This window comes from Petaurus breviceps, unplaced genomic scaffold (assembly GCF_028583685.1).
Source record: "Petaurus breviceps papuanus isolate PSGF00001 unplaced genomic scaffold, PetGlider_PUasm1.0 120, whole genome shotgun sequence".
NCBI lineage: Eukaryota > Metazoa > Chordata > Mammalia > Diprotodontia > Petauridae > Petaurus > Petaurus breviceps.
In genome coordinates this window covers 2,592,503-2,610,041 of record NW_027185627.1, presented here as the reverse complement: position 1 = coordinate 2,610,041, position 17,539 = coordinate 2,592,503, and the positions used below count along the sequence as shown (strand labels likewise).

The 17,539-nt window shown below is 41.6% G+C and overlaps 1 protein-coding gene across 1 annotated transcript in view; it reads left to right on the top strand.

Annotated features, from left to right (window-relative positions):
- The first annotated feature begins 9,453 nt into the window (after positions 1-9,453).
- USP31 (ubiquitin specific peptidase 31) overlaps positions 9,454-17,539 on the top strand; it is a 151,005-nt gene continuing 142,919 nt past the window's right edge. The window contains exon 1 of the mRNA XM_069089226.1: positions 9,454-10,185. Coding sequence (XP_068945327.1) covers positions 9,454-10,185 — 732 coding nt within the window. The remainder of the gene's footprint in view (positions 10,186-17,539) is intronic.

The following is a 17,539-nucleotide window of genomic DNA, read 5'->3' as shown; positions in this document are numbered from 1 at the left end:
TCTCTCTCTCTCTCTCTCTCTCTCTCTCTCTCTCTCTTTCCTTTTTGGAGGGCAATTGGGGTTGTGACTTGCCCAAGGTCACATGGCTATTTTTTGTATTAAGTGTCTGAGGCCATATCCAAACCCAGATCTTCCTGACTCCAGGGCTGGTGCTCTATTCACTGAGCCACCTAGACTCCCCTCTACTCTTATTTCTGCCCTGGCAGGTAAAGGATAAATTTAATTCCTCTTTTATATGATAGTCCTTCAAATACTTGAAGACAGCTTATAAGTTCCCTTAAAAGTCTACTCATCTGCAGGCTAATCATCCCTCATTCTTTCAAACTGATCCTCTGTGATAGTAATGGAATATAAAGATTCCCCTGTATTGGCTTGGTTTTCAAACTGATTGTGTTAAAACCCAGAGCTTGTTAATCCCACCTGTGGGATGGGCTTGTTGATGTGAAAAGAGAGTCCTGAACTGGGAGGAGCTGGTGACATAGATTTGGAGAGATAAGAGAGAGGCAGAAGAACTTTTTGGAAGCAGCACCTCGTGGAGGCAGAGAGAGAGACTGATAGAATTGCTGGGGGCCACTTTGAATTGCCCTGGACTTTTGAGACCTGCCCCCTGAGCTGCCAAGGACTGAGGAGACATGGCTGTTTTGCTGGAACTAAGATTGCTGAGAACTTGCCTCATGTCAAGATGAAGAAAAGACCTCCATTTGGGTATTAAGTGCTGTGCTTAAACTTGATGTAACTCTGGGGTAGATTCAATTGTGATCCAGGGGTGGGGAACTTTTGACCTTTTTGTGCTCTGTGATTGAACAAATGAAGGTACTTTACTTATGTTTGGAAACTAATCTCCATTTGAGAAGAGGGGCTTTGTGGTGGACTAAATGAAGGTACAGCCTAGGGGTAGAGTAGTATTTAGAACAGGGACTTTGTAATTGATTGAATGATTGGAAGGTCCTGGGGTGGGGTAGTACCTGGAGATTATTTAATCACACTTAGTAAATGCTGTATTTTGAATGATGTCATGTTCTGACCTTCTCTGTTCTTGGTTTGTCACTGAATAAAATGGAGAGCACCCATGCTGGTATTCTGAACCTTGGGAAGTTGCTTTCCTTGGCATTACATTACATCCTCCTATAGCATGATTTCCACATCTCTTCCAATGTCTATGACTCCAAAAATGTGATGTCCAGAATGGAACACACTATTCTAGGGGTGGTTTGACAAAGGCTGAATACAGGAGAATGGTTGCTTTCCTTATCTTGGATACTATGCCTCTTGTAATGAACCTCAGGATAGCATTCATATTTTTTTTGGCTGCTACATCTCTTCTCCCTTTTTTCACTCCCTCTTTCCTTCCTCCCTTCTTTCTCCTTTCCCCCTCCTTTCCCTTTTTTGCCTCCCTCCTTCACTCTTTCCCTCTCTTCCTCCCTCCCTTCTTCCTTCTTTCCTTCCTTCATTGTTTTTTGGCCAAAAGTCATTCAAAGACCACACAGACCAAAGAGTAGATACAATCTTTAAAATACATGATAAAGAGAGCCAGTTTCAGAGTCAGGAAGACTTAGGTGCAAGATACTTTTTTTTTAATTTATTTTTTATTTTTTTTTTAAAGCAATTGGGGTTAAGTAACTTGCTCAGGGTTACACAGCCAGTTATTTCTGGATGTGGTGCTGAGTATCTGAGCCCGGATTTGATCTAGGTCATCCCGACACTGGAACCGGTGCTCTTACTCGCTGAGACATCTGGCCGCCCCTAAGATACTTTTTTTTCACATAGACTAGGTGAGTGATCCAGAATAAATCAAAATCACTTAATTTCTCAGGGCCCTAAGCACACATCTAAGACTAAGTTGTAGAATAGTGGCTGACTTGCATTGATCAAAAGGTCTGGGGAGAGAGAGTTCTCTCTTCAGAAATTTCCTACATCAGGGAAATTATAGGTCTGGACAAAAAACAAACAAACAAAAAAACCTCAACAACAGAAACTAAAACAAATAATAAAGATTAAAACAGAAATTTATGGAATTGGAATAAGTTCCTGAAGGTTTGAAAAGGGAGCATTTTAGCATTTGTTTCACAAAAGTCATCGCTGAGATCAGATCATTCCATCGCTGTATCACTCAAACACCTCTAACTCAGATTTTTGAAGTGGCTAGAGCAGAAAGGCTATAATAGTTATGTACATATCTGGATCAGAGAGTAACTTCTACCCCACCCCAATTTATTAAAATTCATATCTTATAGATATACTTGGCATCTCTAAATGTGAACACAGAATTCAGTTTTAATTTCCCCTTGATGATACATATGATACATATGTGTCTATATGTGTCCATATATAATGAATATATGTGTTTATGTATGTGTATGTATGTGTGTGCATATATATATGCATATATAGGTTTGCATCCTTTTACTCCTACTTCCTCTTATCCCCATTGAGAAAGTAAGTAAAACAAAACCCCTCTTCTAAACACATAAAATCAAGAAAAACAAATTCCTGCATTGGCCTTGTAAAAAAAAGTCTCAATCTGCACTCAGTCCATCATCTATCAGGATATGGGCAGCATATTTCACCATTAGTCTTTTGGAATTGTGGTTGTGAGAAACATTTTTTCTCTCAATAAGTAGACACTTTAGTACTTCAGATGGGTGATTTATTTACTAATGCAGATCGCTGCCCTTCTGTGCCTTAGTAGACAGGACTTAATAGACAGGCAAAAAACCTAACTATCCTGGTAATTATAGTGACCATATATAGCCAATTACCCAGTAGATGATAGACATATAAATCATTTTGGGGTCTATCTGAGAAACTAGAATAGATGCCTTTGGATCTATAATTAACATTTAGAATGGGGTTAATTATAATTACCTCTAAGAAATTTCTGGCTTGGTTCCAGTTAGATGGGACAGAACAAAACAGTCTGTGAAAAGGTTTTTCTTAGGGTCAGTTAATTCTCTTTTATTCTGACCTCAGTAAGAGTGGTTTCTCATATCATTTTGCCAAGAGCCAGTGAGTCAAAACCTTATCATAGATCACTAGCCTGCTGGTGGCTTTGCTACTATAAATCCTTTGCTGAAGGAATACACTGGACCCTTGATAACGATTGAACATGGATTCCATAGAGGAGGCAGTGAAAAAGGACACTGAACAAGGAGTCAGATGATCTGAGTTTGAATCCTGGCTTGGATTGAGTATTAATTGGCATTGTCTTAGAGTATTTGCTTTTAATTATATAGGCATTACCATGGGCATGAAGTAGAAAATAATCATCTAAAAAGTTTGTTGGACCTTGGGAAAGAAAGATGGTATTGATTAGGCAGTGAGCCACCACTTTAAATTACTTCCCATTAAAATATAAATTCCTTGAGAGAAGGATCTGTTTAACATACTGCTTGGCATATAGTAAACTTGTAATAAATGACATATTGATTGATTGATCCTGTGTTACCTGTAAAAGTTTTCAGCAAATAGAACCAGTCTGTTGAACACAGTGCTTTGATCAAAGATCCCATCACACAGTTAAATGTCTCTTAGACCTTTAAGTTCATGGAAATGAAAAAGTCTAAGGTGAGGGTGGGGAACCTGTGGCCACATGTGACCTTGAGGCCACAGGTTCCCCACCCCTGAATTTGTAATTATAATAATCCAAATTCTTAAAGTTCTGGAGTTGAACAAAAGCATCAATCTGACTGGTGGTTTTAATGGGAATCTCATCTTCTGTTGATATATGATTATGGAAAGTTACATGAACATGGGCTCTAATAGAAGGGGGCTTAATCTTTACCATTATTAGAACTTTTGGAAATACTGATGGGCAGATGTGAGTTGCATGTTTCAGACACTCTTTTGTCAGGTTTCCAGATTTTTTTTACTTGTTGTTAAAATCTGAATAGTTTATCTGGTATTGGAACTCAATCAATCAGAGTTAAAATAGCTTTGGAGGGAACATATACTCTACTAGACTCCTAAATGAATACAGAGATGAGATAAGGACTTTGATAGGGTCCCTTCTATATTTAAATTTCTGATCTCTTCTATATAGAATCCAGGGTCACTGAGGTAAGATGATTATGTTTATTAACTCATTTTGGCTGTATTTCCAAAGAGGAGTCTTAAAGTTATTGTAATGATTTTGTCATTTTTTAAAGGTATTTGTGGTATAGCTTTGTTTAGTCCAGATAATTCTAGGTCCCTAAACTTACATTCATTTCCCCCCCTGTAGAACTAATCCTAGCTCTTTCTGTTAGGAAACTCCCTTTTCTATTCCAAAAGGAATTGTGATATTAGGGGGGAAATATGAGGTAAAAAACACTTACAGTGACTGTGAACTTTGCATATTTTAGATAATATTTGGAGATTATTATCAATACTTCCTCGAGGGCTATTAGGAACTTTTGGAATCTGAGCCCCCCTAGACTTTCTGGTTTCCCTGGTTTCTGTGCTCCAGAAAATACTTAGAACAATGTCTGAGAGTCATGAAATCTCAAAATGAGGGGCGGCCAGGTAGCACCGGCTCCAGTGTTGAGAACACCTGGAGATCGAATCCCGGGCTCAGACACTTAGCACCCACCCAGAAACACCTGGCCGTGTAACCTTGAGCAAGTCACTTAACCCCAATTGCTTAGGGGCGGCCAGGTGGCTCAGCGAGTAAGAGCACAGGCTCCAGTGTTGGGATGACCTGGATCAAATCCGGGCTCAGATACTCAGCACCACACCCAGAAATAATAACTGGCCGTGTAACCTTGAGCAAGTTACTGAACCCCAATTGCTTTAAAAAAAAAAAAAAGAAATCTCAAAATGAGAAGGGACTTCAAAGATCACATATTCAACTTACCTGAACAAGAATGTCCTTTCTAGGATATTTGACAAGTGGTCACCCAGCTCTTGTTTGAAGATGTTACTGTAAGGGGAACTCATTCCACTTTTGGATAATTCTCATTGTTAGGAAGTTCTTTTCTGTTTTTGAACTTTCACACCTTGTTGCTAATTCTAGCTGAGCAGGACAAGTGAAACCCTTCAACAACTGTGCCCCAGCTATTATTTAATATTATGTTGAATGCTGGGGGATACAGAGCCAAAGCTAAAAAAAAAAAATCAAACCTGCCATGAAGGAGTTTACATTCACCTGGCAGAAATACATATATAGAAGGTATAATGTGAAATAATGTAGAAAGTAATTTTTATAATCAGGGCAATAGCAGGCAGGGGAAGAATAGTGAACCAATTGGGAGATGGTTCTTGAGCTAAGTTTTGAAGGAAGCTAAGGTTTTTCAAAAGTTAAAAGTAAGGAAGGAATATATTTCAGGCATGAGGACAAACTGTGTAAAAGGTAAGAGCTGGAATGTCATATACTAGGGATCAGAAGGCAGATCAGTTTGGTTGGAATGTAGAATGTATGGAGAGAGTAATTTATCATAAGCATAGAAAATGCCATAGGCTGGGGTCAGACTGTAAAGGACTTTGAGAGTCAAATAGAGGAATATAAATTTTATTCTATAGACTGAAGTGAGCCACTAGAGCTTTTTAAACAATGGAATGATATGATTAGATACATTATTTAGGTATATCAAATTGAAAACTATGTGGAGAATGGATTGCAGAGAGAAGAAAATAGAATCTATAAGACTGATTACAGTTATCCCTTCCATATCTCAATTTCCAATATATCATGGGTCTGCACAAGATAGTAAATAGAAAATTTGGGAGAGTTTTGCAGAAACTGCAGATGATATGCAAAGGCCAGCAGATGACACAGAAGTTTGAAACTCAGAAACACATAAAATATATGTATAGTATTATCAACTATCAATATATTTTATCTTTTAATACCATAATAATTCATACTTCTTCTCTGGTATGAAGGGAGGGCCAAAAAATTTTACATGGTTATTTAAGATCATGGGACTCTGCCCACTTACCCCATCAAAATTAAAGTGATAACTGTATAACACTATTGTAATAGTCTAGGTGAGAGGTTCTAAACTTAGGGAGGTGGAGGTGTGAGTGGAGAGAAGGGGATGGGTGTGGGATATATTGTGGAGGGAGAATAAGGCTTGGCAACTGATTGGATGTGAGAGAATGAGGGAGAAGGAAGTAGAAGATGCCTCCTATGTTGTAAACCTAGAGGTCTGAAATAATGGCTATGACCTCTTCCGTATTAGTCCTATACATACTTAAAGAGCCCTATCATATGCTCATTGACTCCCTATTCTTTCACATGGCCTATACTTAAGGCCCTTCCTGATCTTTGTAAGCCTTCTTTGGACAGTCTCTATCTTATAAATGTCCCATCTATAATGTGTTGTCCAGAACCAAATGTGCTATTCCAGATGGGGTGTGATTCCAGCACAACTACCACCTCTCTATTCCTGGGAACTATGACTCCCTTAATGCAGTTTAGTTTTCTTGGCTGTCTTATTATTACATTAATGACATATATTGCTTGCAGTTCACTAAAATCCTCTGGTTTTTCCTTTGGGTGAATCACTGTCTAGCTACCCCATTTTCTACATGGAATTTTGCAGCTGGAAGGGATCTTAGAAATCCTTTAATTCAATATCTTCATCATAGAGAAAAGTAAACAAGACTACTCCTCATATTAGTGACATTGCCATTCATCTAATTACCCAGGATTGAAACCATGGAGTCTTCTTTGAGCTTTTCTTTTCTGCTTCTTCTTTCTTTAGAATTAGCAACCCTGAAGTACTGGAATAGAGTTTTAACTGTTCTTCCTGTGTACAGTACTTCTCTTTCTCCAGTTCAAATTACCCATTGTTGCCAGATTAGGAATTGACAAGCATGTATTAAACACTTACTATTTGTCTGGCATTGTGCAAAAAGTTGGGAATACAAATACAAGTGGAAAGAAAGACAGTTCCTACCCTCAAGGAGCTTAAATTCATTCCGATGGGTGAAAACAACTCTTTAACAGGGAGCTGAAAAGGAGGGTGGGGGGCGAAGAGACAAAGCATGGGGACATAGTAGAGAAAGTTTAGGATCCTGTCTGGGCTTCTTCCTTAAATGGAGTTTATTAAAGGAGCTATCCAGTCAGAGGAAGAGTCTCTGGAGGTGCAGAGTGCTTCCACTGTATGAATTATAGGGTCAGATTAGGCTAACAGGATGAAGAGATTTCTGGGACATGGTAGAGGAAGTCCAGAGTACAGCTTCTTTCTAAAATATTGATTGTTATTTCACTTCCCTAATTAAGAATGGAACTCCAGGGGTGGCTAGGTGGCACAGTGAGTAAGAACGCAGGCCCCAGAGTCAGGAGACTTGGGATCGAATCTGGGCTCAGATACTTAGCACCACACCCAGAAATAACTGGCAGTGTAACCTTGAGCAAGTTACTTAACCCCGATTGCTTAAAAAAAAAAAGAATGGAATCCCATTATTTATAGGAGTCATTTCAAAAATTCATATAAGCCCTATTCTGGATATGGATGCTCTTCTCATGCTTTCTCATTTCCAACATGCAGCATGGCTCTTTCCCAAAGTTAACTTTTACTTATATTATTTCCCTAGCCTGAGATGCCTTTCCCTATTACCTCTGCACCTTCAATTTTTACACATCCTTTTAAGATCCAGCTCAATTTTTTACCTTCTCTAGAGAAGCATTCCCTGTAGTAGTGATGGTAGTGGTAGTAGCAGTAGCAGTAGTAGTCATCATCATCATAACAATAATACCTTTTGATGTCAATACTTTGGAAGATCTTCCATTTCATTTGGAGTAGCAACCGGTGATTCTCTAGTTAAGAACTATTTAATATTTTGCTTGGCTGGTCCTTAATCAACAGACACACACTCTGCTCCTGGACCTGTCTTGGATACCTTTCTAGCTCGATGTCACATTCACAGAAGCTTATGACAAGGAATGTTAGAGACCACTTGGTCCAACCTGAACTTGCAGGAATTTTCCTCATTACATAACGGACAAATGATCTAGCTTTTGCTTATTAAAGACTATGCTAGAAGCATAGGGGAAACAGCTTCTTCTGGAGGCAGCTCATTCCACTACAGAACTGCTCAAATTGTTAGGAATGTTATAACTGTCATTTATCTAGCATTTTAAAATTTACAAAATTCCTTACATATCTTATCTTTCTTTCCTTTACATCAAGTCTAAATTTATTTCTGCAACCCATTACTTCTAGTTCTTCCTTCTCTGACCCAGTAAAACAAATCTCAGCTCTCTTCTATTATTCTAAGGGCTGTCACGTGAAATCAGGGTTTCCTCCTCTTCTCCCAAGTCTGCTCTTCTTCAAGGTAGAAGACACGCTTTCAAATGATCCTTCGAGTACATGCCAGAGCCACTGGTGTTCTTTACATAGCAACTCTTTGCTGGTAAATTGAAACACTGGGACCATAATTTACTTTTCTTTTGTCTCCCTCTCTGAAGAAACTAGGAACTCAAAAAATGTTCGTGAAATAAATGAATGAAAGCCGAGGTCACAGGACCTTAGCCAAGATTGGCACAGATGATCACACAAATAAATGTAATGTGGTCCGCACGTATGTTTTACTCCTTAGTGGAGACAAAGTTGAGAAGTATTGGGGTGAAACTGGGCGTGTGCATTTGTGTAAGTGAAGGTAGCTCATTAGCGAGATGAGAAACGTTTTTACAGTATTTTGGGGCCCAAGGGATAATGATGGGGTGCTAGGACTCCAGACAATGGCTGCGCACCCTCAGGGCCACTCTCTAGCCCGTGTACCTGTGTTGTTAACTTCCGTTTGCTTTGCCTGAGCCGTATCTAATACCACGCTACCTAATGGCCAGTGTGATAGTGATCTTTAGAACCTTTGGGACAGGTACTTTTCTTCTCAGGTTGCAGCTGTAGTATTTCTACAAGTTTTCCAAAGCTTTTGTACACACGGCAGGGGCGCTATCGACGACTCTGCAGAGTCCCAATCAGTCGCTCTCTCCCTCCCTTGCCCTAGCTCCAAGCAAAACAGCAACAGACCGATCCCCCGGACTTCCCACCCTGGGAGAGGACCTTGCCCACACTAGACATGGCCACACTCTGGCTTCAACTAGCGGGGCTGTGCCCAAAGCAGAGGAGGGCTCCCGAGGCCGGGATGAAAAGGCTCCTTTCCCACAGTCGACATGGCCGCCGCTTCAACTTCAGCTTCCGCGCGTGGGGGGGTGGAGGAGGGAGCGTGCCCTCCCGCGTCCCTGGCCACCGGCCGGCTCCCAGGCTTCGGGGCTGGAGGCCACGTGACCGGCCTCCAGCTGTGCCGGGGCCGCGAGCCCCTGGGTCGCCGCCTCTTGCCTGTGCCTCTCGCTTCGTCCCTCTCCCGGGTGTCGTCGCCCTCCCCGGGAGCCCGCGAGGAGCTGGGGGCGGGGGATGCAGCTCGGCGGCGGCTGGAGCAGGAGCAGGAGCAGCGGCGGCGGCGGCCTCGGGGGGGCGGAGGCGGGCGGGTTGCGGAGGGGAGAGGGGATGTGCATAGGGAGCCGGGGCCATGTCCAAGGTAACGGGGCCCGCGGCCCCCGGGCCGGCCGTGGCCACGGGGCCGGCGCCGAGCGGGAAGGAGAAGCGCTCCTTCAGCAAGAGGCTGTTCCGGAGCGGGCGGGCGGGCGGCAGCGGCGGCGGCTCCCCGGCCTCGCCCTCCTCCGCCCGCTCGGTGGGCAGCTTTATGAGCCGGGTCCTGAAGACGCTGTCCACTCTGTCGCACTATAGCTCCGAGAGCCCCCCGCTGCCCGGCCGCGGACGAGCCCCCAGCGGCACGCTCGGCCCGGTGGGCTTTCGCAGCTGCTTCCCGCCGGGGCCCGGGCCCGGGCCGGCCGCCCCGCCCCAGCGCTGCCCGCCGCCGCCGCAGCAGCAGCAGCCGCCGCCGCCCCCCGCCGCGCCCACGCCGCCGCCCCCGGCGGAGCTGTTGTGCCTGGCTGGGGGCGACCCGGTGCCCGGCGTGGCGGGGCTCAAGAACCACGGCAACACCTGCTTCATGAACGCCACCCTGCAGTGCCTCAGCAACACGGAGCTCTTCGCCGAGTACCTGGCCCTGGAACAGTACCGGGGCGGCGGCGAGCAGGAGCCCCCCGACTCATCTGCCCCAGAGGACGGCCACCAGGCCAACGGACTCCCCTTCTCCCGCAGCCAGCAGGGCAAGGGTGAAGTCACGGAGCAGCTGGCACATCTGGTGCGGGCGCTGTGGACCCTGGAGTACACCCCGCAACACAGCCGGGACTTTAAGGTGAGCGCCTCCCTTTGCCGCCTGGCAAGATAGCGAGGACACCGGGCTGCGCTTGGCCTCAGTTGGGACACAGTTGGGGGGCAGCTTTGGTCTGGTGACTTTATTGTAACCCTGGGGAAGGTTGGGCATCCAAGTCTCACTGGGGACTCAGTTAACTGCGATTTGGAGTACGGGTTCTGTCCTTTCCTTCTTCCATCTCTCCCTTGACTTTAGTCCCTGATACACGCAGAAATCTGACTTGGTGGTTTGGCTGGACTGGTCATTTTGTCTCCTGGTCAGAAAGATTTTTCATTGCTGTTCATGTAGGATGAGTTCTGGATCTTGCTAAACAGAAAGATGTGTCTTTCCTTTAAGCTCTTAACACAGATTTCACGGAGGGGTTACCACTTGATTCATTTAGTGGTTTCTGTTTTTCTTTCTTTTTTTTCGATGAAAAAAGATCAAAATTATGGACTCCTATTTTGAGCCCACATTTAGTCTTATTCTTTGCGTTTTACATACTGTGAGTTTATGCTCTGACGTGGGTTTTTAAAGAGTATTCTTGCACTTCGAATGTGAACACTTGGTACTGATAGCTGACAAAGAAAAAAGTACTCTAAGGCTGAAGATATTAAACCCCCCCCCCCAAGAAATCAGAAAAGCCCATAACTAGCCATCAAAAGTCTTGTTTTCAGTTTCTTTCCTTGTGTCTCTCAGTGTTAGCTATACTTGTATGCATTTAAAGGGCATGCTATGTAAGTTTGGGAAAAAATGGAAAACAAAGCATTAAAAGTACACATTTCAATGACACATTCCAATTAGACTATCATCCATCATCATGTTACTTGACTTTCTATCATTGTCCAGTAAAGAAATTGAGAACAGAAATGTATCAGTAGTTGTAGAAGTTCAGAACGATTTATAGGTAAGCTGTTTGGCATTGATAAAGGAATCTTAAGGATGGATAGGGCTAGACCTGGTATAAAGTTATTACAGGTTGCAGGTTGGCACCTTCTCTGCAATTTCTAGTCTTAGAGAACAGCTTATATCAGAAAGACATTTAAAAGATTTCCCTGGGGGTTACAAAGTCAATGTATGTCAAAGGCAGGACTTGAAGCTTCTTGGCTCTGAAGACCAGTTCTTTAAGTACTTGGCCCAGATGTCTGATTGTCTTAGAAATGACCATTTAAAAAAAAATTTGATCTTTAGTAGATGTCAGTGAGTTCCTATTCCACTTTTCAAGATTTAAGAAAATTTGTGATCAATACAGCCAACATTTGTTAAATTAAAATATTTTTTAGTGGCACAGAGAATAGGCTGCATTTGAAGGATGGTGCACCAGAGCATTCGCAACAAATATTTATTCAGAGCCCTTTTTGTACAAAGGCGTTATGAGAGTGACACAAAAAGAAGTAGGGTATAATGTCTGCCCTCAAGGAACTTCTGCCCTCCGTATATATGCAAGGAAGGGCAGGAAGAGATGAAGCAGCTACACAGACGACTATATATTAGGTTCATAGATAGAAATCTGGAGTTACAACTCCCTCCTTTTATAAATGAGGGAACTGAGACTCAGAGAGGTTAAATAGTTTGCCTTTGATTTCACAGCCAATTGTCAGAGTTGGGATTTGAAGGCAGGTCTTTCTGACTTTCCCCCCTTTATTCCAGGATGCATCTCCATATATAGCAAGAAGAATTGAAGAAGTACCATAAAAGGTACAAACAAAATATAATGGGGAGGTCCTATGAGGCTGGGAAGGAGGGATCAGGGCAGTTTCTTAAATGAGGTCATATTTGAAATGGGATTGAAGGATGGATAAGCCATCAAAAGTGGAATCCATCCATTCCAATTAGTATTTATAAGGGCCTGTAATGTGCAAGGCACTGGTGGTGGGTGTGAGTAACAAAAGAATAAAAAGAAAAATCGTTCCTGCCTCTTCATGATTTGATAGTCTGCTTGGGGAGGGTGGAAGGGAAAGTGAGAAATCTAACATGTATTCAGACAAATATATTCTTGATAGTTTGAGTAGGCTGGGGAGGGCCCAAATCAGTCAGTTAATACTTATTAAGTGCTTGCTTTGTGTCAGGTGTTGTACTAAATACTAAGGATATATACATATATAGAAAGGGAAAGGACAGATCCTGCTCTCAAGGAGCTCATAGTCCAATGGGGGAGACCACATGCAAACAACTATGTACAAATAATCTATATGTAGGATAAACTGGAAATAATCAACAGGGGGAAGGCACCAGAATTAAAGAATGGGAAAAAGCTTCCTGTATAAGGTAGGATTTTAGCTAGGACTCAAAGGAAGCCAGGAGACAGAGATGAGGCAAGGAAAGCATTCCAGGTATGGGAGAAGCTACAGAAAATGCCAAGCATCAGGTGATGGAATAATCAAGAGTAACAGCAATGAGACCAGAGAGTTACTGGATTCTACAGTCCAGGGGGGTGAGTAAGATGTAAGAAGACTGGAAGGGGAGGGGGAGGTCAGGAAAGACATTCTGTTCAGTAGATGACACATCACTTGAACTTGGAAGGAAGCTAGGGATTCTAACAGGCAAGCCTGAGGAGGGACTACATTCTAGTCACATTCAGTAAAACAACCTGTGGAAAAGGCATAAAGTGGCACATGAGAACTCGGAGCCTGGGGTCTGGTTAGGTTGTCGAAGTAGTTCAGGTGAGGCGATTAAGATCCTAAGTAGTGTGGTAACTATGAGTGGAGAGAAGGGGAAAGACACTGTGGAGGCAAAATTGACAAGACTTGGCAACTGTTTTGACATGGGGTAAGAAAGAAGAGTTGAGGGTGTCTCTGAAATCATGGATCTGGATGATTGTACCCTCAACAAAAACAGGGAATTTTGGAGGGTGTATGGGTCAAGATAATGCGTTTTATTTTAGATGTGTATTTGAGATGCTTCCTGGACATCCACTTTGGTGTTAGGGAATTTGATGCTCAAGAAAGAGACTAGAGCTGGACAATGATACATTTAGCAGTTTTCCTTGTCTGAGGTGGAAGGTGATGGTTGTAAAAGTCCTTTCCATCTTTGTCTTTAGTTCCTTAAAAACTTGGTTAGGGGGGCAGCTAGGTGACTTGTTGAATAGAGCACCGACCCTGGAGTCAGGAAGACCTGAGTTCAAATCTGGCCTCAGACACTTGACACACTTACTTGTGTGTCCTTGGGCAAGTCACTTAACCCCAATTGTCTTGCCTTCCACCTTTAAAAAAAATTGGTTACAAGATTTGATTTAGAAAATAATTGTGCTTGAAATTAGCTTCCTTCTCATTTTTCCTATCATCATCATCATCATCATTATTTTACTCTCTCACCCTATTGTTTGGAGCCCAAGGGATCTGATGAAGTAAACTGCTTTTGGATGACTACATGATTTATTAAAGGTCTGTTTCTTCATTCCTGTTCCATTCAACAGCCATGAACTCTACTATATCCAAGAAACTATGCTCAGTGTTGGGTATATAAAGACAAAAATGAAATAATATTTACCCTGAATGGGTCCCAGTATCTACTGGGATTGGGGCTGGAGTAATAAATAGGAAGTATATAGATAAGTAAATACAAGGGAAGATTGAGGTTAGGAACTGAGGGGGAGGAGGGAATCAAGAAGACCTTCAAATAGGAGGTAACACCTGGTCTGAGCCTTGAAGGAGGTCTGAGCTTGGGGGCTGGTTGACTGATCTCATCTAAAGATTTGGTATGATTCCTAATTTAACAATTTTGGATCTTAGGATCATAGATTTAGGGCTGGAAGGGACCATAGAGGTGCCATCTCATCATGTCCAGTTCCTAATGAGAAAAATGCCAATAACTAGCACCCATTTTTGCTACATCAAGTACTTAATTTCACGCTATCTCCAATATTTAAGTCCTCCTGGTCTATAGTAGCAGTATCCTTCTCTTTTCCCATCACCTGCTTATTACAATAGCTAACTTGTTGCTTTCACATGTCACTCAATGATACTATTGTAACTTGGTCCTCCCCTAGTTGACCTCTCTAAATTAGTTTTGTAGTAACAGTAGCTTGTAATTGTTACTCAAAATCGAAACTTCTTGATGTTTGAATGTACTGTTTTCAGGGAAACCTTTGCTTTAGTAACAGTATGGGCACCTGGTATATCTTGTGTACTTATAGATATTATCTGACATATCTTCTCTGTATCCCTTTTGCAGTTAGTAAAGGGCAGATGCCAATCATTCAGATAAGATAGCTAACTTATGGAGAAAACAAACTTTTTGTCTGACGTTCCCTTAAATATTGGTGGCTGATGGTCATGGAACGTGCCTATAATCCTAGTTCTAAGAAGACAGCTTGGCAGATCTCTTGATCTAGGGAAGGAATTCTCAAACTTTTTTGGACCCCTTTACATTCTTAAAATATCGAGGACTCCAAATAGCTTTTGTTTATGTAGATTATGTCTAGGGATGTGCTAGAACCAGCTTCTATCTGCAAGGCCATTGTTAAATTTTCAATGTAAGCATTTATACCTCAGAAATGTGCCAACTACATATAAATCAGGGTTTGATTTTTTTGTTGTTGTTGATTGTCTAGATTTAAGAAAGTGATGGAGAAAATGTCAGTATGGCAGATTAAAATTAAAAGTGTGTGATGGGTACATTTTCCCCCTGGGTTATTAAACATTTACCTGCACACCACTGATTTTACCTATTGATATTTATTGTGTTGGAAATTGACTGATGAAAAAAAAAAGAAATTAACTGATGAAAAAAAAAGAAATTGACTGGTGAAATTTTATTTTATTTTTTGCCTTTTTTTGGGAGGGCAATTGGGATTAAGTGACTTGCCCAAGGTCACACTGCTAGTTTTTGTGTTAAGTATCTGAGGTCATATTTGAATTCAGGTCCTCCTGACTCCAGGGCTGGCACTCTATTCATTGCACCACCTAGCTTCCCCAACTGATGAAATTTTAAGCTATTCACTCATTTAAAGATAATAATAGCTAATAGCATTTATATAAGGCTTACTATGTGCTAAGTGCTTTACAATTATTATCTTATTTGATCCTCACAACAACACAAGAGAAAGGTGCCATTATTACCCCCATGTCAAAGAAGAGGAAACTGAGACAGGGATTAAATCATTTGCTCAGGGTTATGAAGAAAGTAAGTGTCTGAGGCTGGATATGAACTCAGGTCTTTCTGACTTCAGTTTCAGTGCTGTATCCACTGAACCACATGTTGACATAAATAACATTTTCTTTTTCTTTTTTGCCTTTTGGAGGGCAATTGGGGTTAAGTGACTTGCCCAAGGCTATGTGGCTAGTTTTTGTGTGTGGGTGTTAAGTGTCTGAGGCTGGATCTGAACTCAGGTCCTCTTGACTCTGGGGCCGGGCTCACTGAGCCACCTAGCCACCCCAAATATTTCTTGATTACATTTTTTAAAAAAGTAATTGGGGTTAAGTAACTTGCTCAAGCTTACATGACCAGTTATTTTTGTGTGGGTGCTGATTATCTGAGGCCAGAACCAATCCTGGGTCTCCTGATGCTGGGGCTGATGCTCTTACTCACTGCGCCACCTGGCCACCCCACAAATAACATTTTCAATGAAAAATAGCTATTTTATAAAACAAAAAATGTAGTGAGAACAGTGGTATCACTTTGCATATTTTTGCAAATCTTTTTAATGTCTGGTTTCATAGAAAACAGTTGGATTCTCATATTTGCTTCTGCATTCAGTCTGTTGTGATGTTGGTTGAATATTTTGGTTGAAGTATATAAAGAAAATACATCTTTAGGCAAATAATATCTTAATATTTTGATGAAAATAGTGTTGTCCTTAGGAAACTTCTAGAAGGTCTTGAAGGAAATGTTAAATTTCATTAAGAGGCTAATAAGTTCATATTTAATTTAATTTAAGTTCATGGGTCTCTTAAAATTTATCCATAAACCCCCCTTTTAGAATCTGTATTTTATTTTTTTTCTTTTTGGAGGGCAGTTGGGGTTAAGTGACTTGCCCAAGGTCACATGGCTAGTAAGTGTTAAGTGTCTGAGGCCGGATTTGAACTCAGGTCCTCCTGACTCCAGGGCCAGTGCTCTATTCACTGCGCCACCTAGCTGCCCCAGAATCCATATTTTAGACAAAGTCTTTTCTACTCAAGGAGCTTACGGTGTAGTAGGGAAGAAAATATTTCAGTGTTACTAGCTATGGTTTTATTCTTTCATTAGCATCTTTTACTAAAAAGGCTGTGTTATATTTCCTCCTAGTACATTTCTACCAAGGTTAAAAGCAAAAAGAAGAGATGGGCAGTTTTGCCTGGATTTCAGCAAGCTTTTATGTTTCAGGTTTTCTTTTTCCTTGTTGAATTATTCAGAATATAAATTTATGAAGTGTTTGTGTGTGTTTTTTTTAAACAAAGTCAAACAGAATGAATGTAGTTGTTCCTGGAGCATTTGAGGAGAGAAGGCAAGGACCACAGATCCCAAAATAAAACTTGCTCCTAAGTTGGGAGATGTCCTCTTGTCTCAGTCCTGCAGACACTTTTTTTCTCTTCCCACCTTATTGCTTTAGATTTCCTGCCTGTTGTGAGTCAATAAAGTCTGAATCACTTGAACATGTTATTTCCTGGGTGACTCTTAAAGTTTAATTCATGATCTCGGAAATCAGATCCATGCCTCGATCATCCATTCATCTCTTTCTTCTCTGGATATGACAAATGAATTACCCAGACCGATCCTTTGTAAATGGGATCTCAAACCAGAGGCCTGCTTTGGGTTGTCTTGGAGTTCTCTCAAAGTTCTCTCTTTGTTCAGAAATATATGTTATTGGATTAATGAGTCTGAAAAGAAACAGAGATCTAGATACTTTTTTGTTACAAACTTGAAACAAATGAGATTTGCACTTGAGGTTGCTGATCTAAGGGACAATGTGGGAAATAGAATTGTATCCTCTTCTTTTAGCCAGTTCTTTATCAGTTTTGTTAGTGTATCTCCTTCATTGTCACTACACATTGATTAGGCATGTAAAACCTGTCCCACTAAGTTGTCATAAAGACTCATCAGCTTTCCTGTTTCTATCATGTTGGATGTAATCATGTGCTTTGGAACCTAGCAGCTTAAGTTGTGGCATGCTTGCTGTTTGTACACCATCACCAGGTTATTGAACCATATTGTCACTTTGAAGGAGGATGAAGCTTTTTTCTTAAAAGGATTAAGGTGGTGAGGGGCATGTATGAGGTTAGCTTAGAGATGGGAGGCAGAGTAGAAAGAGTGCTAAAAATGCAGTTGGAGGAAGGGAGTTCAAAGTCTGGCTCTGACACTTAAAACCTGTATAATTTTGGCCAAGTCATCTAATCTCTCTGGACCTCAGTTTCCTCCTCTGTAAAATCAGGGAGTTGGA